Source organism: Centruroides vittatus, unplaced genomic scaffold, assembly GCF_030686945.1.
Source record: "Centruroides vittatus isolate TY-2023 unplaced genomic scaffold, ASM3068694v2 contig_784, whole genome shotgun sequence".
Lineage (NCBI taxonomy): Eukaryota > Metazoa > Arthropoda > Arachnida > Scorpiones > Buthidae > Centruroides > Centruroides vittatus.
The window spans coordinates 208,611-230,926 of record NW_027122505.1 but is presented as its reverse complement, the minus strand read 5'-3'; the positions used below and the strand labels follow the sequence as shown (position 1 = coordinate 230,926).

Sequence of the window (22,316 nt, the reverse complement as noted above, 5' to 3'; positions counted from 1 at the left end):
TGTACCTTGTCAATCTTACAGAGAACTCAGTAAAGTGTCATAATGCAGTTCCAAAATTAACTAAAGTAGGTTTCTTAACAAAAGAATGTGTTTGTAAATGAGAAATTATTTAAATTGAGTGACCAATTTATATTTTATACACTAAAACACTTATTTACTAAAACATTTATTATAGGTAAATAAGCATAATAAGCTAAGCTACATATAAAATAATTTTAGGATTTAACTAAAAATATAAGTTAAAAATTAAAATTTTACCCCAAGATGTTCCAATTGGGGAAGGTTTCACAAAATCCAAAACTGCTACTCTCTTTCCCAAGGCAGAAGCAGTCTGAAAAACAAATATTCATATTATTAAAACAAGTATTATTGTTAAATACGATAAATCCCTGCTAACTCAAATTTTTCAAAAAACTGTACAGCAATTTAAAATTTCTTGACAATAGAAAAATTATATTAACAATTACAACAATAACTATTCAGAAGTCTCTAATATCGTGCATGATATTCTGCAACTAACACAACAGCATTTCTAGCATGAACAAAATAACATTACTCAGATGATTTTACAACAGGCAGCAGATTCTTGTTAGTGTAAATGATCAGTTAATATAACCAATTTTTGTTGTCATAGCAGAAAGCCTACATTGTACGAGGGCAGTTTTTTCGACCTCTGACGGTCCATAAAAAAAGATAAGTGTAAATAACAAAATGAATTTATTTCCAAAAGTTAGGTACAAACATGGCTACTTTAGAGAATCGTTTAAATTGAATAAATATTTAACATTTATAGCAGTTGGTTATAGAAAACATGTTTTATTTTATTACGACTGTAATAGTTTACATATATACAGTATTTTATAAATTCAATACAGCAGGAATTTAGAGAATCATTTTGAAGTACTGTGTTTTAAAGAAATATTTTATTGAAAAATATTTAAAACTGAATATTTTGCAAATTATAATTGATTAAAGTTTTAAAGATGTTATCGAAATATAAAAGTAAGATGTTTTGTATTTTTATTTGAACTATATTTTATTTATTTTATTTTATGACGACTCCATTTTCTCCTTAATTATTATACATTGTTCAAAACAGTTACAAGATATTACAATATCAGTTTTAGAAAAAAAAAAATTGACAGTCATTTTGATTTTAAGATGTACGTATACAGTAGATTCTTGTTAGAATCAGCCTCTAAGGATTGACATTAGCCAATTGTTGGCCTTAACAAGTAGTATGCAGTTTTTGCCTCAGAGAAGTTAATTGCACAGATGTGATAATATTTCACTATAAATTTCATTATGACTGCAATTTCTGTTTTTAGATAAATTTTTCAATTTAAAAAGTTACAGAAAATGCATGATATAATATCAAATACCTATAATAATAAAGACACTTAGGTGTAAAAAGAATCAATTTAAAAAAAACTGTTAAGAAAATATACCAATTTTTCATAAGTGTAGTTTTGTCAATGTATTTGATCAATTTGTCATGTCTGAATGCATATTTATTAATTAAATATATATTCAGAATTTTATTAGGCTGCAATTTGAAAAAAACTGTAGATCTATTGTATAAATTTCCACTGTTGTCTGTCTTTCTTTCTTTAATCTCAAGAACAGTTAAATAGATGAAAGACAAGACCAGATATGAAAATCTTAGGGGCAGGAAGCCCTGATTTGGAAGTTGCTCAGTGCCAAATCAGGCTATATTCTGGGTTCTTTAAGGTGGCGAAGACTTCCATCTCTTTCCTGACTTGAAAACGTGGCTAGAAGGGCAGAGGTTTGAGACTACTGATGATCTTCAAAAATATGTTGTTAAAGCCATCTCAATTCACTGGTGGCAACATTCTATGAAGGGGGGATGGAAAAGCTCATCCACAGATATGACAAATGCCTCTATCTTCACAAATCTTTATGGTGATTATGTCAAAAAAAAAAAAAAAAAATATATATATATATATATATATATTACTTAGTGCACCGCACTAGGTAATATCAGTTAACATCAACATTCCTTCTGCTTATTTGCTAGAATATTATATTTTGTAAAAACTTTAATAAAACAATAAATTTAGCTGGATTTTCATATTCAGAATTTAAGTACTTTTGGCTATCTTTTTCAGGTTAAAAAGTTTCATCTGGCAATAGCATATTATATGAAAGGATTGTATATTCTTTAATGCAACATCTGTTTTGGGGATTTATTTGAAATGTCCTTAGTTATTAATTCAAACTTTTACAAGTAATGATAATGAAGAAAGCAATAGTGAAATTGATGAATCGTAATAAAACATTCTCTATTCAAAAGATTCTCATGCCGGTGACTGTTTTCATCAATTTATTCAAACTCAACGAGCAATCATTTATTGTGACATTACCACAATGCCAGGCTGCATTTTTTAACCAACCATATTTTTTATTTATTTAATTTCAAATATATGTTCTCCACCTCAAATTAGTGACAGCTTGTCCCCTGAACATAATTTTCCTGTTAGTAATAGAGTCATGCTGGTCATCTAACTCCTTTCCAAGGAAACTTTTTAATTGAAATTACATGACTTCCAGTTTGTGTTGGAAGTCCACGTATAGTTAAATCAGGGCTTCCTGCCCCTAAGATTTTCATATCTGGTCTTGTCTTTCATCTATTTAACTGTTCTTGAGATTAAAGAAAGAAAGACAGACAACAGTGGAAATTTATACAATAGATCTACAGTTTTTTTCAAATTGCAGCCTAATAAAATTCTGAATATATATTTAATTAATAAATATGCATTCAGACATGACAAATTGATCAAATACATTGACAAAACTACACTTATGAAAAATTGGTATATTTTCTTAACAGTTTTTTTAAATTGATTCTTTTTACACCTAAGTGTCTTTATTATTATAGGTATTTGATATTATATCATGCATTTTCTGTAACTTTTTAAATTGAAAAATTTATCTAAAAACAGAAATTGCAGTCATAATGAAATTTATAGTGAAATATTATCACATCTGTGCAATTAACTTCTCTGAGGCAAAAACTGCATACTACTTGTTAAGGCCAACAATTGGCTAATGTCAATCCTTACAGAGGCTGATTCTAACAAGAATCTACTGTATACGTACATCTTAAAATCAAAATGACTGTCAATTTTTTTTTTCTAAAACTGATATTGTAATATCCTGTAACTGTTTTGAACAATGTATAATAATTAAGGAGAAAATGGAGTCGTCATAAAATAAAATAAATAAAATATAGTTCAAATAAAAATACAAAACATCTTACTTTTATATTTCGATAACATCTTTAAAACTTTAATCAATTATAATTTGCAAAATATTCAGTTTTAAATATTTTTCAATAAAATATTTCTTTAAAACACAGTACTTCAAAATGATTCTCTAAATTCCTGCTGTATTGAATTTATAAAATACTGTATATATGTAAACTATTACAGTCGTAATAAAATAAAACATGTTTTCTATAACCAACTGCTATAAATGTTAAATATTTATAATTCATTGCAATTTTTTTAGTTAAAAAATTTAATTTTAAAACAGTTTTCTTTTTTCAAATTACTTACTTTTGCAGCAGAAATTCCTCCTGAGCCTCCACCCACAATAACCAGATCAAAATCATAGTTTTCTTGCTCAGTTTGAATCTGTAAAAGTTGTTTCAATCTTCCTTCACTGTGTGCTTGAAATGTGTCATCACAACCACCAATAAAAACTTTGTTTACAAACACTTGAGGTACAGTAGATTTTCCTGTCATTCCCGATAGTACTTTCTGGAGTTCTGGACCATCATCTATGAAATCATAATTTATTTTAATGTCTTAAAAATCATATTATATATTTTTAAAAAATAATTAATGTATAACTAATTTGACAAAGCAGTTAAACGATTAAATAAAAATATAGGTTAATGTATAATCCTTAAGTATTTCCAAAAAAGATTATTCCTTCTGATCAAAAGATGAAAATGAATTGATCTAGCTGATCAATTCATTATAATCTTTTGATGAATTCTCAATCAATCATTCAACTTACAGCTTACTAAATTACACAACATGCATTAAAAAATGTAAATGCTACTTAAATATGCATGCTAGTAACTATGTTAAAAAAGAAGTTTTACTTTATAAAGTGAATACAGTAGAGAGTCGTTCATCCGAATCAATTGGGGACTGGGTTGTTCTGATAACCGATTATGTACGAAAAAGTATATTAACCTGTCCGATGTTAAAATTTTTCTCCGTCGCGTGTCGCTTCGTGTCGAATTTTCGCCGATTTTAAGCCTAACGAAAATTTTTATAATAATCATCGAGGCTATTGTATCGTTAAAAAATTATTTCTTTATTTTGTACAAACAAAATAAATATATTGAAAAATATAAAAACATAAAAATTATACTTTAGAGGTAAATCTAGTATCAAAAAAGTTTGATTCGGCACGACACAGTCCGACTGGAAAGCGTTCGGATAAACGACACTCTACTGTATTTCTGATAAAATTATATCACCTATGCATATTCTAACTATATCTACAATATAGTTAGACTATATTCAGCAGTTCATTTGGCATTACCAATTGAATTAGGTTACATTATATAGTATATATCTTGGATATGTCAACCTAATTCAATTGGTAAAGCAAAATGAACTGCTGGATATAGTCTAACTATATTCTAGATATAGTTTTAAAATTATATCACCTATATGATGAAAAATGAAAAGAACAAGCCTGAAATATTCAAGTTTTGAAAATTTTTTGTCCAGTTAACTTAGAAAAAATGATAAATTGAAATTAGATCTTAACTTCTTTAGGCAACCAGCTTCTGAGTTTAAAATATTTATGCCCATTTTTGACAGAAAATTTATTACTTTAATAAAGCTGACCCAAATAGTTCCGAATATACGTAGTGATAAAAATCAAAAAATTTTGCAAGTTTTGCGACTCCACCTATTACCAAACTGAATCCAACAATTCATGACAACTTATTTTTAATAATTAATTGAAATTTTCCTGCTTTTAGCAGTCATAAGAAAATTTTAATGCAAAAGATAATTTTTACTCCAATAATAAATTTTCAATTAGAACTTTAGTTTATTTCTTCTCATATTTTCACTAATTCATACAATTTATGACAATCTATAAGATCAAATACAGTAGAGACTCGTAAATCGGCACCCCGGTAATCAGAATCGCCGGTAATCGGCACGATTTTCAGTCGGACTGTGCCGTGCCGAATCGAACGTTTTTGATACTAAATTTACTTCTAAAGTATAATTTTCATGTTTTTATATTCTTCAATATATTTACTTTGTTTGTACAAAATGCAGAAATAATTTTTAACGATACGATAGCCTCGATTATTATTATAAAAATTTTCGTTAGGCTTAAAATCGACGAAAATTCAACACGAAGCGACACGCAACGGAGAAAAATTTGAACATCGGACAGGTTAATATATTTTTTCGTACATAAACCGTAATCGGAACAAATCCCTAATCTGAACAACCCCAGTCCCCGATTGATTCTGATTTTCGGTTCACTACTGTATTTTAAATTGCAAATTATATATATATATATATATATATATATATATAGTAAATTACTAAACAAACAACTACTAACCCGTTATAGATAAAGCTCAACCAATGCCGAATTATCGGGCTAGCAAATGGCTATAATAATATTAATAATTTAAGATAATTTGGTACCAAATTATCTTAAATTATTAATATTATTATAGCCATTTGCTAGCCCGATAATTTGGCATTGGTTGAGCTTTACTATATATATATATATATTTTTTTGTGAAAATATAATATCAAATTTCCACATTTAACAATAAAGAAATAATCCTGTTAACCAAAAGTACAAAATTATTAGAAAAAGAAAGAAGCTTGTTCAATGATAACAGTGTCACAAAATATAACACAACTCTTAACAAATTTAATTGAAAAACCAGTTAAAATAATTTAAATTAATCTTCGAAGAGAATTTGATTTTTTTAAACTTTAATTCATGTATAAATGTAAACATCAAATTTTTTTTACATACAAGCTGCTCAAGGAAACATAATGGCAAGCGCCTACACCATTGCCCAGGTCATCGTACTAAACATGTTTAATACAACTGACCTAAAAAAATTCTAAATCATTAAAGTATATTGTAAATAACACTGATAATTAATATGACTTCACTAATATAAATTTGAACTAAAAGAAATTATTAGTTTTAGCCTTTTTATTTTATGATACTGATGTGAAAAAAATCAGTTCAAGCTATTATAAAATGTTTTAGGTATCAATAATCAATGTCTGAAGCACTCATACAAAATATCTAATCCTATATTAAGTTATGGATTACACACACGCAAAAACAGGTATTTAAACTATAAATATAAAATGCATCATCATATTATAGAATTTATATTTTACATTATATATAAATAGTATATATATATATATATATTAGATTCATATTCTAGTTATTACTTATTTAAATTTAATATAAATTAATCACAATTTTATGTATTTTTTATTCAATTCTTACAACAATAACAGTAACTCAGATATTAAAAGTAGTTGGAAAAATTATTTTAGTAAGTTTACGTTTATTTATAATTTATAAATTTTTGAAGTAATTACATCAGTTACAATAATATTAAGCTTACCATATCAAAGTCTTATCTAATTTTTAAAAATAAATGTAGTAACGTATAATAATTTTTAAATCTTATGTAATAATACACTTATTATAGGGGAGAAAATCAATTATATAGGACCAAAAATCAAATAAATGATTAATAATATCAGCTATTATAAAAATAAATTATCTGAATCATCTCATCTCAACGTTATGACTACTATCGAAACTATTCTGTTTCAGTGTACGATAATATCAAAAATGAACTGTTGTTTATGATGTAAAACTTATCTTTTAGTGACGGGACGATTAATCGGAATCGAGAAAATCTCGTCACGATTTCGGATTCTTAATAACAATTCTTCCGTGTTTTATAAAAGAAAATTAATTATTTGTTTCGCTCAAAAGATTAAAAATTTTTTAAATTACCATATTAACAATTAAGTATTAGTTTATTGGATACTTTCGTGTCAACAAAGCAGAGTGCGCGCGACGTCTGTCACGGCAGACTCCACTTGTTACAAAAAAAGACTCAAAATCGAAGTAACAAATTAATAAAATTGCAGACAAGTAACGAATATCAAACTAACGTGCAATTATCAACGAATATTTTCATACATCGGTTGACATTTTGCTAAAACAGAAAATGACACAAGCAATTTTTTAAAATGTGACAACACAAAATGAACACTTCAAATCAAAAAATGGCCCTAGAGTTTTTGACTCTAACCACTCTACAACCCCTCAAATTTTCTTACACACCTTCCTGTTACACCCTGTATATTAAAAGCAAAGTTTGTGAGGCATTACCATCTCGCATAACAAATTTAAAAATTAATTTGATTTACAATTTTAAAATTTCAAAACAACTTTTAAAACAGTTTTTAACAACATTCTTTTAATTTTGGTTTCGGTGCAAAGGCAGAGTTTTAATTATTATTTTAATAATTCTTATTTATTTAATTTTGCCGACATTTTTTCGAATCCATTATGCCAATTTTTTAAATTAATTGCAACTATTTTGTTTTTTTTTTTTTTGCAACATGACTATAGAAATTGTTTTAGTGTTGTTTTGCACAATAAATAATCAAATTTAAATTTATTTTAATTTTTTAGTAATTTCATTAATTTTTGTTTCATAAATTTGCCCGCTTTTTGAATTATAAGCAAATTGACATCGATTGAACTATTGGATTATCTAGTTACTTTCAAATCAAGGCTGGTGGTCAGCAAAACAATTCGAAATGTAAACAAAATTATATTTTAATTGAAACTATATTATATAAAATTGTTTCTAGTATTTAGTATGTTTACTCAATGATAAAACGACTCTCGTTATAATCATAAAAGTTTGTCACGATTCACAGATGATGCTGTAGTACGTTGAATTTTCAAATGCAATTCACGCAATTCTGAATAAAATTACTTGTTTGCTCTAAGTTTAATGATGTTTTGAGTTTTAAAAAAAAAAATTAAATTTCTTAAGACAAGTTGGTCTAGATATTCGTGGCTTGAGTGAATGAATTCAAAAATTGGTTAACTCATGATATTTGTTTGCTCGCTTGCCAAACCTCATTTAGTATTAAATAAGATGGAATTAAATCATTTACAAGACACGCATTTTTTTTCCAAGCTTCTCGCAATTTGCATCATCTCATTTATTTTCCACTCCCTGCGGTCGTGGCATTGGCCGACGAAGCAGTTTCCGAAGATGGGAAATCCAGAATCAATCTTTCGAAAGATCGCCAATCACTTTCTATTCTTCAGCTCGATGTTTATTAATTAACAGATGTACCGTGCTCGTACTGTAAATCGTTTATTTTAGTTAATTTTTCTAAACTTTAGAAAGTACCGTATTCAAAAGAATAGGAAATCAGTATCAAAATCGGGAGAAATTTTTACATCGTCTCATCACTAATACATCTTAATAAAATTCTTATTTATTTGTTTAAAATATTTATATTTTTAATGAATTTAAATTTCACAAAAGATTAAAAATAAAAAGTCACTTGTCTAACATTTACTTTATTGCATTATTAGACTTAGAGCACTCAGTTTAATTAGAGGTTATAAATTGAAATGCTCTTTTATTATAATTAATGTTTAAAAAGTTATGAAATGTATTATTTAAAAATAAGTTATTAATTCTAATTAAATATTCCTACGAGTTCATGTCTATTTTTAAATAAGTATTATGCAAATTTAATACATTTTAAATATTACGTAATAGTTTTTGAAATCAATTTTGAATATTAAGCTCGTATAATGGCAGAATCGGGACGAACCGAAAATATACTTTAATTTTTTCGAGAGAGACTAATGATGAATTATTAACGCGAAGCTAAGAACTATTTATAGGGTATTCACCTATCAGTGGTTTTATACTTGCTGTAAAATGTTCCTGTGAAAATAATTCATTCAACTATGATTTAGTGTTCTGAGAAGCAGTAGTATTTAATATTGTCTTTCCTAGAAATTTAGATCAAGCTCAGAATTCAAATGTTCTACTGGTATTAATTTTTAATCAGATAATAAATGCTTTAATTATTTGTCTGAATAAGATATAAAAATTTTAGAGAAAATCTTTTGTAATATTTAATTCTTACTAAACAAATTTTAAGTAAACCTCTTACTCGTAAGAGAGTAATGGAAAAAGATAGAGAAAGATCACGTGTTTAAAACTGATCCTAATTTAATAGTTAGAATACAAAATAATAAAGATATTTATTGAATTTGGTTCGGAAAGTCACGGAACAATTTTAGCTTTTCGTTAATGAATATTTAATAATAAAATTTTTACGACGTTAAATTTTCTACGTAACTTGCATCTACAATCCCGTAACGAGACCGATAAATTTACAGTGCGAGTTTTTATTGCTTTCACCATATTTTTTATAAATTTAATACATTTAAATTATTTATAAAAATGTTTTAAAGTAACTGTTATTTCACTTTCGACTACAATTTTGAAAAATTTCAAATGAACTGAATTACGGTAAAACATGTCGATACAAGTATACATAACCACAATTTTTTCGATATATATAAAATACTAAAATTAATCTTAACTTTTTATTAATAAAACAAAAAAATAGAAATAAAATACTCTTTGTAAAATATCTAAAAATGTAACACAAGAAACTTACCTATTTTATCCAACTCTAAAGCATTGTATTCAACAGGGAAAGAAGTGAATAGGTTTTTTACCTGTTAAGAACAAATTATAAATTTTAATTCAATTTTTCACCACTCAATTATTTAATAAATTTAAAGTGTGCAAGAGAAAACATTTATATAATAATTTCACATTTTACTTCTATTCTAACCTCTTTTGGTAATACATCTGTTTTATGAAGCGTGGCTTTAGTTATTAATATTTTATCATAAAGAACTTGGCAAAAAAATATAGCGAGTGGTAATTTATTTTAGTAATAAAATTTACAAAATTAGAAAACGTTTAAAGTGACTTCTAAATATAATTTATTTTTCAAATATACCGTTACGCCGATACGAGTTAAATGTTTTCGCTAAGGAAAAGTCCGAGCGTCGGGTATTTAACTTCGGTATACACGATTCTATGAATTATAGTAGTTTTGTAATTTCACAAGTTTTTACACTCATTCATGAATCAGCATTTTTCACATTTTTATTCTATCCATTTTATATCAAAACAAATCAAATGGATAATTCTTGTAAAAAGCTCGGACAAGTAATACAATTATTCATTGAACTATATGGAGACTTAAAATATATTATTTGTCTAAAAATGGTTGTTTCGAAAGTACTCGTACATTTAAAATATATTTAACAGAATTAAAATTGATATTTCCTAATAATCATTTGATTTAAAAAATGACAACAAGAATTTCCAAAAGTTTCGCTGGTTTTTGGTTTTTCAAATAGTCACAAAAGAAAATGATAAATCAGTTTAAGTAAATAAAATAACAGCAAGCAACACTTGGGCAATTTGCCAAGAGGGAGTGCCTTCTGGTAGAACTTTCTACGGGGAAACTGGGCTGTAGACATTAGACATACGAGGAAAACCTGGAAAAAAAACCACATAAAATCAACCTGCTGTCAGATGCGAACCTGTGACAAACAATCAGTGTTCGACGGTTTTACCAATTTGGCCATTGGTGAGCATCTGTATACATATTTCTAAATTACTTTTTAGATGATGATGATCTTAAGCAATAAACAAATAAAACATTAATTAAAAAAGATTATACAGAATAAAACTCCCATTTTCTTAAAAAATTATTTATTAAAAATTGTTTTGAAAAATTTGTGAATTTTAATTTTGCAAATCGTATTGTTAGATAATGAAGAACAATATATATAAATCATCAACATAAATCTTCTAAGGATAAAAATACTTTATTTAAATGAGGTTATTAAAGTCCTGTTTCTAAAAAATCAAAGATTAACAGTAAATATGCACGTCTCAATATGTAAAAGTTCTCACTGTAGTACTACTGACGTTTTCTTGCTCAATTTCATTATATTTCAAATTCAAATAAAGCATTCGAAAGAAAAATTAATAAAAATAGTCTGCAACTATTGAGAGATTTTGATATAATATTCCAAATAACCGAAGTCAAACAATACGGCAATCGTTTGGCTTTGATTAAAAAAACAAATCGGGCTTTTGAGATGTTTATATATGTATTCCAAATAAATTTAAAAATTCAGAAACATTTGTTTACAACAAATAAAAGGAAATATCTATTGCTTTGAAAGGAAAAAAACCTATTACTAAATGCAGAAACAGTCACTAATATTCTAAATCTTAAATTTCTTATAATACAAATCAAATTTTTGACAAATATTTCAGAAATAATAACAAACTGGGTAATTTAAATCTAGAGAGATTTTTAAAAATTAATTAAAAATTCTGTACTGTGCTCAAATCACTGTAGGAAAGTACAGTAGAGCATCGATTATCCGACTTAATTGGGGACTGCGGTTGGTCGGATAACTGAAAAGTATGAAAAAGTACATTATTAGTATAGTGTATTAGGCCTGGTTTAAATACTAGCCTCCCTTTCATGGTCGAGCCAGTGCTGCCAGCTAAAACATGCAAAAATTTAACAAAAATAATATTAAAGTAGCCAAGACGTAACCAAATATTGTAGTGCCACATCACGAGGGGACATTTGAATTTGCCGACTAGAACGCGGTCGGTTAATCGATGCTCTACTGTATTTTCTGATTTTCAAAATGTGCAAATGACAACTATTTAATAAATCGTGTGACTACTATTTGATAAATATTATTTTTGAAATCATCAGATAAAAAAAAGGGTGATCTTAATATAGAAACTTATTTAAGTTAGCTTAAATTGTGACTTCCCAGATAACATCCTGGATAAATATTTTGTTTTCTGGAAAGTCACATTTAGTAATACCTATTTTAAAGAATTATATATCGCAATAAAATATTTGAAACGCGCACATAAAAATTCATACCGAGAAATTAAATCTCTAAATTACATTTCAGAATTATGTTTTTTATTTTTTATTTTTAATAATATTAGCAACAAAGTAAGATTAAATTACTTAATATAAGAATGAACTAATAAAGCAAAAGCTTTTCAATTTAAAGCTAAGTATATTCTTATTTCATTCAACTGCTATGGCATTAACAAATAATTGACCTTAACAAGTATTAGGCCTATACAAAATTGTCCTCCAACAGTCATGCCGCATAGATAAAACAGAAATTGCAATATTGTATGTATTTCTAGCTAAAATTTTTATTAAAAAAAAAATTAAAGCATAAGTTTTATGTAATATATAATGATTAATAGCACTTTCATTGTATATGTCAAAAAAATCAATCATCTTTCTGAAAAATCTATAAGCAGGTAATAATCAAAAAAGTAAACACAAGTGAATGATGATAGAAAAATTATATTGAGGTGAACAAGTTATCCTCTCTTATAATAAAATAAAAATGAATTAGCATATATTAATGTACTAAAATTTTATTTCATATCATATTTATCAACAAAAAAAATTATATTTTATCTCTTAATGTATAATCAGTTATTGTTTTTATCAATGATATAAAGGATCATAATACATATGACATAGTATATCAGGATTATATGAAAATTTTTTTATTGAGAAGTAATTTGCATCCATTACACAACAGACTAATTTATATTCTATTTTAACACAGGAAATTACGAAGAAGGGGAATTCTAAATTAACAAAAAAGGATGAAAAGTTAAATAGAAACAAAAACCAGACTCCACACCTACATAAAAATAATATTCCATGCCAATACTTTATATATATAGAACAGAAATTTTATCAATTATTGTTATATGTTATTAATAATCTAAAATTTATACAAATTTAATCGTCATTTAATGTTTATGCTATAATTCATTTTAAACAACAAATATATAATTATTTCTTTAGCTAATACCGTACTTTACGGACTATAAGATGCACTTTTTTCTTCGAAAAATTGCCTCCAAAATTCAGGTGCGTTTTATAGTCCGTAAAATATGGTAATTCATCTATGTTTATAACAGTTAAACCAAAACATACAATCATAAACAGATTAAAACTAGAATCAGGAAAAAAAATTAATCATTTTTCATCCATTTTCTAATAAATTCTCTAGTCATTAATACTTGTATTTTACGTAGAACAATAGTACCAATAATTTTCTTTCTTGATAGTTCAAATATTGCTTACGTCACTCTGTAAAAAAGTCTATTATACTACTATAGATTTATAATTTAACGAAATTTCAGTTCTGAATTTTAGGCTGTAAGAAACCTGTTCTGAATAATAGCAGAAGGAAAAAAAAGTAAAATTACATTCGCCATTTAACTGTAAACTTCCAATTAAGCAATTATTAATTTATTATGAGAACAGGTACAGGTTATTTTAGAAAACTCATTTAAAATTAAAAAATTGTGGCAATTTTCTTTAACAATAAAAACATTATATAAGATTGTATTAATAGATTATTCCTTTGTACCAAATTTAAAATAAAAAGTATTTGAACTGGTGCATAAAAATAACTATATTAAGTAAATTGCTTTTGCACTTTTTATAATCAACTATATTAAATATAGGATTTTTTGGTTAATGTTATCTTAGGTAGCCAAGATGGCGGCTCGTCTCTAATTCCAGCAAGGAAACAGTGGGACGCACGTTCTAACCTAACCTAACCTATTCTAATAAATTACCATCATTATTAGCAACCAAATTATTAGAATAGGTTAGGTTAGAACGTGCGTCCCATTGCTTCCTTGCTGGAATTAGAGACGAGCCGCCATCTTGGCTACCTAAGGTAACATTAACCGATTTTTTTTCTGATTTTTCTCTATCGCATTTCAATTATACAAAATTATATATATAATTAACAGTTTTTAAATTTATGATAATTTTTGTTTTTTTAAAATATATTATTAGTTTATCATACTATAACAAATTGAGATATTAATATTACAGATTTTGATATTTAAAAATTTGTTGAAGTATCTAAAGTATGCCAATATATGTTGTAAAATAAGAATATTTAGTTTCTTGTTTATTAGAGTAAAATATGTTAAAAATCAGAATACACAAGAAAACCCTACGATGTTCTTATCAGTTGAAATGGAAATTTTTAAAATGAAAACACTCAGTTTCTATATATATTTTACTGTACATTAAACTATAGATATAATTATTTGCCTATTCATGAAAGTTGCTTCTTCAGAGTTTAGTAACACCAATAATGCTAAAATGTCTTGTTTGGTTTCATTAATTGAAGTACCTTTATTCAACAATGTTTGGAAAGATATTTAGCAGTCCAAATGCAAAAAATTTAGCCCTGGAATTGTATTAAAAATTGGTCTTAAATAAAAAAAAATTAGCACCAAAACTTTTGGTCTAGCATGAAAAACAAGTTTTACTTGTACAAGACACACACATTATACAGAGACCTTAACAATGAAAGGGATACTGCTAATATGGTCTCCCATTCTAAAAGGTATAAAAAGTGAAGGTAATAGTGTGTTCAACAGCCAACCATAACCAACCTCTGCAATACGATCCTTTCAAGGCTTTCAAATTTGCAATGTATCCTCGATAAACCACTTTTAGGTATCCCCGCAACCAAAAATATCACCGATTAAGACTCAAGTGTGCTAGAAGCGATAAGTTTCTGGTAGCAATTTAGTTTTACAGAATTGTCTTCCGCACGTCCAGAAGCACCACCATACAAAATTAGTTTGCATTCGGACAGCTAAATTTCTCTACATGGCACTAAATAGGGTACTTTAACACAATCGCCAGTACATATTTTATAGTACATAGATTATTATATAGTATTACGTATTTAAAATTTATACGGGGCCGTCCGTAAACGACGCCGCAGCAGAAGGGGAAGCGGTTAAGACAAGTAGGACAAAGGAAAGGGAGCCTAGTTTTAGTGGCCATCCTTTTATTCCAGGGGGTGGGGAACTTTTTTAGCCATTACCCCAAAATATATTTGTGTAAGTCAATATTACCCCTCTCGTTTTGAAAAGGAAAAAAAAATCGATAAAAATTTAAATTAAACACTATTTATTGAATCATTTTACACTGAAAATGAATCATGAAAATAAATAATAGACAAACCAAAAAAAATTATCATTTTGGAACACAATAATTTCATTGAAAACTCTAGGTTTTGGAGAAACTCCTTATTATCCCGGTTACCCGACCAGTTTTATTCCATTAAATTTTATACTTTATGCATTTTATTATATTTATTTCATAATTTCTTGTATGTTTTGTGTCCACTTATAGTATCTAGCATCTGTAAAGTGAGGAAGGTTTTAAGAGGGGGTCGAATTTTGTTGGACGTCCAGAGAGGAGTATGGTTCATTAGACATTTTTTGATCGCAAAGGGGTCTACAATTTTGGGGTTCCCGCCCCCTCATTCGGAGCTAGAATCTTACCATTATTTATGTATTTAGTATCTTAAAATCTGCTAGAAAATTTCGTGATAAGAACGGTTTAACACGCGATTGAAAATCTCGTGTAAATTGCATTGTTGTAAATGACGCAAGTCAATCGTAACAATACGTACATACCTTCGTACACAATACAAACGATACGGTTGAGTATTTCGTTTACCATTTTTAAATTTTAACTAAAAGAACACTTACATTTATTCTTTACACGATTAAATTATGTATAACAACCACTAAAAATATCTAAATAGTCAAAACATCCGGCAATTTGAAGAAATAATCGGATAAAACTCACCTTAACACAAAAAGGACAATAGGATTTACTAAAAATCATCACTTTATTGGACTGAATGAGATTATTGATGTTAATTTCCATCTGTTTGGGAGCAACCGGCGCCATTTTCCAACACCGGAATAACCGCCTCCACATGAAAGGAACAGAACTACAATACTTTATACACGGGGTCAGTGTTACTACAATATTGCCTTGTCGCGCTACCGCAGCGCCCCCGTCTTCTTCATTCTGACGTCACGGAATGACCGAGCATATTTTCTGCTGATATCACGGAAGATTCATTTCTATTATCTTTACGCAATTTATTGATAAGCAAATATTCGTTTATTAAAATTCTGAAGAATTTAGATACGCCAGATTTATTTATAATTCTTCAGACTCGATTCAAGTCATGCTAAGATCAAGGATAATGTGTCATCCCGGGATTCTCAGAATTTAAATTATTATTTTTTGATGGTGAAATTAGTGTTAAAATATCCTAAATCAAGATTTATTTACGTGGATAATTACGATAAAACGTGGTAAAATTTTGTGCTTTTAGTAACATACATGAATACAAACGGATAAATGTCAATTCGGGAATGTTAAGTGTTTTCTGCAATGCGCCTCGAGCGTGTCTGGAACTTTTTAATGGAGGAAAAAATTGGGTCAAACGAGAAAAAACACCTTATTTTTTTTAAAACTCGAATAAATAGAAAAAAAAATCCAAATTAAACTAAAATTTTCTATATTTTCTGCAAGCGTTAACAAACAAAAGGTTAAATTGCGATTTCGAGATCCTCGTAAGGAGGAAAATAAATGCAAATATTCTTTAATTATAAAAGAATGCATTTTATAGTAAACGGTAGGGACTTTTGCACCGAAAACAAAACAAAAAGTCCTAATTGTCTCTGTCAATTTTCAAAGAAAAGATTACGATTTTACTCAGAAGCGGCGAAACCTGTTTTAACTTTCTCGACACGCACTGTTACATCCAAATACAGTATTACTTATCTTACTTTCTTTATGACGTAACTTCTTAATGACCCACTTTCGGCTTGGTTTTTTTTAAAAATAAAATCAGATTCACTACACCAAGCAAAAAAAAAAGGTGTCGTCTAAACACAAGACTTTGCCCATCTTAGTGTTTAAAATAGACAGAGACGCCGCCATTAATTTTGAAATTCGACATTGTTTTTTTTAATATAAAAAGATGTCCGAACGTTAATTTATATTTTTTCCGCGATATTAGTAGTCTTTGTACCTTCTGATGCCACGTTCTCGTTTTTATTCGTAAATTGTCGCCATTGTCTACTGAAATTGTTGATCCTGTTCCGTTCACGTGGATATTATCCGGAACAAATACAGAGAACGAGTCTCTTCTCGGTACGGGTGGTGTCGAACTTCATTTTAACGACAAAAATAATATCATTTGCAGTGTCGCGATCGTCATCCGGATACGAGCGGATCTGACGTTTCGTAGATTTATCATCAACCAAGCGTGAAACCACGTAAAAAACATTAAACACCCGAAGTTTGATCTCTTAGATGAAGATTTTAGCGACTTTATTAATAAAAATTCCATAAACTTTTCAATTATGTTTATTACAGATATTTTTAACGTTTGATCCTGCTGGAAAATCATTTAGCAACTGCATGTTTACATTATAAACAATATTTAATGTGGAAATAAAATGGCTTCTCCGGGTATTTAAGTGTTATACTAATTATTATTGAAAGAGTAAAGATATATTATATTGTAAATAAGCTTACATAGTGCTGTCTTCTTGCTTGTTATTAAAGATCAACGAAAGATAAAATAAGTTAAACTTTTAATTCATTCAAAACACCATTCTTAAGTGAAAAAATTGTGTTTACTGAGTTTAATTTACTATGATAAAATAGTATATCAAGCTTTCGTATCATTGAAGGTTACTTCCCTCCTTAAAGTTGAAGAAAATTCTCATTTGACTGCTGCTATCTGCAGTAGTCGTAATCTTAACAGTGAAAAACCCTCTTGAAAAAAAAAAAACAAGATTTTAATGTACTTTTTCTATCTAGAAATTTGAAAAATTATTATTAATGAAGTTAAGGTTTTTATTTTTATCATCAAATCATTAAAAAGACAGTTTACAGAACAGAACTACTTTTATTTTCCACCTTGTGTGAACATTTATTTAGTATGGTATAAACGATCTCTCAAAAGAAAAAAAAAATACAGACTAAAAAAGATGGGCCAATTTTGTAGATGAATCTCAGAAAAAGCAGTCCCATCGTGAAATAAATACAAATTACAAGATTATATAAAGTTTAATTTTTAAAATAAAAATTTAATGAAAATGTATGAATTAGCCTAAACATCTCAAGTCTCGTCAAAACTGCCAACTAGTGTAGACTTATACAAATTCATAACTGCAAGAGACATTGCAATCGATTCGAAACTATGGAAGATTATATTTCACATAAGGTACTTCCACGTCGTCACCATTTGTGTCGTTACAGCACAGTTCAAACACTAAAGCTCTGATGTGGGGTTCGATATTTTTCCTCGACACAAGCTTAACAACCTCCGACAGACTGAAAAATAAAAAAAATTAAGAGCAAAAAATTAGATATTAAAATATATCAAATGTCACTGAATGTCAATCATTATCGATTTATATAATTTAACCGCTTGTAAGCTTTAATAAAAATAGGAAATTTACATAAATCGACGAATGTTAAAAAACCTGCTTCGAGCTTTTCTACATTAGTTCGGTGCAGCATGCAGACTACCTCCGAAATTAAGGATTATAAAAGCACATTTTGAATTAAAGAACTAGACTAATTGTAAATTAAAATGGTATTAAACTAATACATATCTTTTAGTATTTAGTTCAACAATCGAGTCTTCGCCTAACTTTTAAATTTAAAATAGAAAATAATGATTTCTCGATTTATTGAAATAGCAATAAAGTCGATAATATAAATTGACAATGTTATATACAGTGATTTTGGAGGATGTACAGCCATTTACAGAACTTATTTCATAGGTCATTTTCTTCAAATTTTAATTAGCCGAGCTTATATACTGTTCAGTGAAATATTTTAACTATTGGAATAAGACCAAGTTTATAAGACCTTTGCTCAAAATAACATCTGAAGTAAGTTCCGTAACAGGTTGTACTCCTCCTGAATCTAATCATTTTGTATATAATAATATAAAATGTTTTTTAAGTTTTTAAAGCAGACCTCCCAGAAAGGAATTACCCATGTGAGATCTTTTATAGAAAAATGGTCCCTATTTAGGTGTTACAAACACAAAAACCTGGAAAATTCCATGTGGCCAGCCCATAGACCATTGAACTCGCAACCAACTACCAGAGTTCGGTGATTTTATGCACTTGGCCACCGAAGAGACTAATTTTCACACAATATATCTAAGAGTACAAACTTTTTAACTTTCACACTTACTTCAAATCAAGTCGCTCCTCCTTTTTTGCATTTTGCATAAAAAATGAATATAACATACTAACACCTTGAGACAACATTGTTATTTCTAAGTTATAATTATCCTAAAGGAAAAAAAAACAAATTATTATTGTCATTTCACTTGTAAAATGTTCATATTTTATCGAAATAAATATTTACTTCAAAATACTGCAAGAACCTCCGTAATGTCATTTCTCCCTGCACTTCAAATCGATCCCAAAGAGTGAATTCTGTGTTATGATACTAAAAATTCAAAATAGATTAACACACATATATACAATAATATACATATTAGGTTGGGGAAAAAGAAATCCATTATTTTGTTGCTAGATGGCTGTAGTGATATATATCTCGTAAAGTATTGATCAAACAAGTTCAGACTTGTGCTCATTGGAAAAGTGACATTCCGTACTAAAAAAAATTCTGTTACAGTTTTTTGATTGGTCGATTTAGTTGTGAGTTATAGGGTGTAAAAGATGGAAGTTACCAAAGAGAAAATTTGGTATGTTTTACAATTTTGCTTTGATAAAGGCGAAAATGCAAGCCTGGTGGCTGAAATTATGAATGATGTTTATGATCTCAATACTGTCACAGCCAATTATGCACAATTTTGGTTTTGTCAATTCCATTCTGGTAATTTCAATGTTAAAGATGCACCTCGCATAGGTAGGCCTGTCATTAAAAATGTCAATAAAATCATGGAAATGATTGAAATGGGCCAGCATGTTAGCAGTTGTAGCATCGCCCAGGAGCTAAAGATTGACCACAAAACAGTTTTAAACTATCTGCTTAAAGCTGGATTCAAAAAGAAGCTTGATGTTTGGGTGCCACACGAATTGACACAAAAAACATGATGGATCGAATTTCCATCTGCGAAGCCTTGGCCAAATGGAACGAAATCAACCTATTTCTTAAATGGATGGTGACTGGGGATGAGAAATGGGTCACATATGACAATATTGTGCGAAAACAAGTGTGGTCAAAGCGCAGTGAAGCGGCTCAAACGGTGGCCAAACCAGGAATAATGGCCAGGAAGGTTTTGCTGTGCATTTGGTGGGACTGTAAAAGAATCATCTACTATGAGCTGCTTCCATATGGTCAAACATTAAATTCGGACTTCTACTGTCAACAATTAAACCATTGGAAGCTAGCAATTGACCAGAAGCGGCCAGAATTGGCCAACAGGAGAGGTGTTGTTTTTCATCAGGACAACGCCAGGCCACACACGTCTATAGTGATTCGCCAGAAACTCTGGGAGCTTGGTTGGGAAGTTTTGATGCATCCACCTTATAGTCCGGACCTGGCACCAAGCAATTACCATCTTTTTTTATCATTGCAAAACTTCCTTAGTGATAAAAAATTGGCATCAAGAGAAGATTGTGAAAATCACTTAGTTGAGTTTTTTGCCAATAGGGACCAGGGCTTCTATGAGAAAGGCATTAAGAAGTTACCTTAAAATGGCAACAAATTATAAAACAAAACGGTGCATATTTGACCTAAATCGGACAATCTGAACCACGTTAAATAAAGTCTTGAAATAAACGTAAAAATAATGGATTTCTTTTTCCCCAACCCAATATATAAATATAAAAAGATAAAATTTCCATACACTCAGTTTAGGAGCAGCAATTGGCTCAGAAAAGGCAAAAAATGGTAAAGCCAAGTTAACAAAGCCATTCTTATAGGAACTTAATTTTTTATGCTGTTGAACAAGCTGAAAAGAAAGAACAATTCAATTTATTATCACCGCCGTCGACATTTTTTGTTTTTATTTCAGAATTCTTACTTTGTATAATTCCAAACAAGCTAATCCTGAAACCAAAGCTGTTGTTGTAGCAATGGCAGGAATTATTTTTCCAGCTATTAATTTACTCCTATGACGATCTGCAGGTGGAATATCATAATTCTCTGCTCTCAAATTAGATGCTGCTACAATAAAATCCATGTGAAAGTTAGAATCATCATCCTTTTCAAAATCAATTGGATTAATTGAAACTCTTCCCATATCTTGTTTTGTAGGTAACTGCTCTTGAATCTGGTTAAGGCGATCATTATCTGTTATCAAAAAACGTGATTTAGATTAATGTTTTAAAAGTGTCTTAAAGTAAATAAGATATACCTGTCACAGAATTCTCTTGATTAGCTTCATTTTCAGACACAGCAATTCTCACACCAGATCTTGGGGAAAATTCAGGCACCTTTACAGTAGTAACATAATTTGAAATATATTCTCTATCTGTATTTTGTGGTATTCCAAACATAAAAGCTCTTAGATTTGCAGCTGCTACAATAAAATCTAAATGAAGATCCTGAAATAAAAACATTAAAATTAGTAAATGATAACTTTTCAACATCTATTAGGAGGTACAGGATATGTCCAATCACACAAATGTTTGGGAGAAACAACAGTCCAGGGAAATTTGCAGTAAATAAATAAAAAGGAATAGCTGTGAAAATATTACAATAAAATGTAGTAGTGTCTTGGCTAAGCCTATAGACATTAATTAACCCTTTCCATGCTGGCGATCTACAGCAAATAATTGAGTGGAATTCGTCATGCGGCGCATTTTTTGCAGTTTTTGGATAATTTTGAAAATCGCGATATTTCGCTTCAAAATCGCGCTACGTTTAATCTGTTTTTTGTGATTGATTAAGAATATATCACAGTTTACAATTGTTTAATTTTTTAGTTTAATAGAAATTTAAAATAATATTAAAATTTGAAGCTTATGAACAAAAGAAAAAAAATAATTTACAGAAAATCACTAAACTTTGTACATTTGTTAGTTAGATACATCTGTCTTCTTTTAAATAAAAGAAACCACAGCTCTCTAGCTAGAGTGGGGGAGAAGTTATTGACATTATTCACACTATGTCTCTAATTACTTGACAGGGAGAGGGTCTATTTTACCGAAATATTTATGGCCCAGGGGTGGTCACAAAACACTTTTTAGCTTA

General features: G+C 28.6%; 2 protein-coding genes across 4 annotated transcripts in view; both read right to left on the bottom strand.

Moving 5' to 3' along the window:
• The window catches only part of LOC136981620 (thioredoxin reductase 1, cytoplasmic-like), a 37,481-nt gene extending 21,374 nt beyond the window's left edge, over positions 1-16,107 (bottom strand). The window contains exons 1-4 of the mRNA XM_067277952.1: positions 15,909-16,107; positions 9,795-9,855; positions 3,579-3,802; positions 259-331 (exon numbers count right to left, since the gene is read on the bottom strand). Of these exons, the coding sequence (XP_067134053.1) occupies positions 259-331; positions 3,579-3,802; positions 9,795-9,855; positions 15,909-16,043 (493 nt within the window). The 5' untranslated portion in view covers positions 16,044-16,107. The remainder of the gene's footprint in view (positions 1-258; positions 332-3,578; positions 3,803-9,794; positions 9,856-15,908) is intronic.
• Positions 16,108-18,016: 1,909 nt separating this feature from the next.
• Positions 18,017-22,316, bottom strand: part of Uba1 (ubiquitin-like activating enzyme 1) — a 77,164-nt gene continuing 72,864 nt past the window's right edge. For all 3 annotated transcript variants that reach the window (XM_067277930.1, XM_067277932.1, XM_067277931.1), the window contains exons 21-26: positions 21,478-21,667; positions 21,145-21,413; positions 20,968-21,072; positions 19,518-19,601; positions 19,341-19,441; positions 18,017-18,464 (exon numbers count right to left, since the gene is read on the bottom strand). In XM_067277930.1, coding sequence (XP_067134031.1) covers positions 18,329-18,464; positions 19,341-19,441; positions 19,518-19,601; positions 20,968-21,072; positions 21,145-21,413; positions 21,478-21,667 — 885 coding nt within the window. In that variant the 3' untranslated portion in view covers positions 18,017-18,328. The remainder of the gene's footprint in view (positions 18,465-19,340; positions 19,442-19,517; positions 19,602-20,967; positions 21,073-21,144; positions 21,414-21,477; positions 21,668-22,316) is intronic.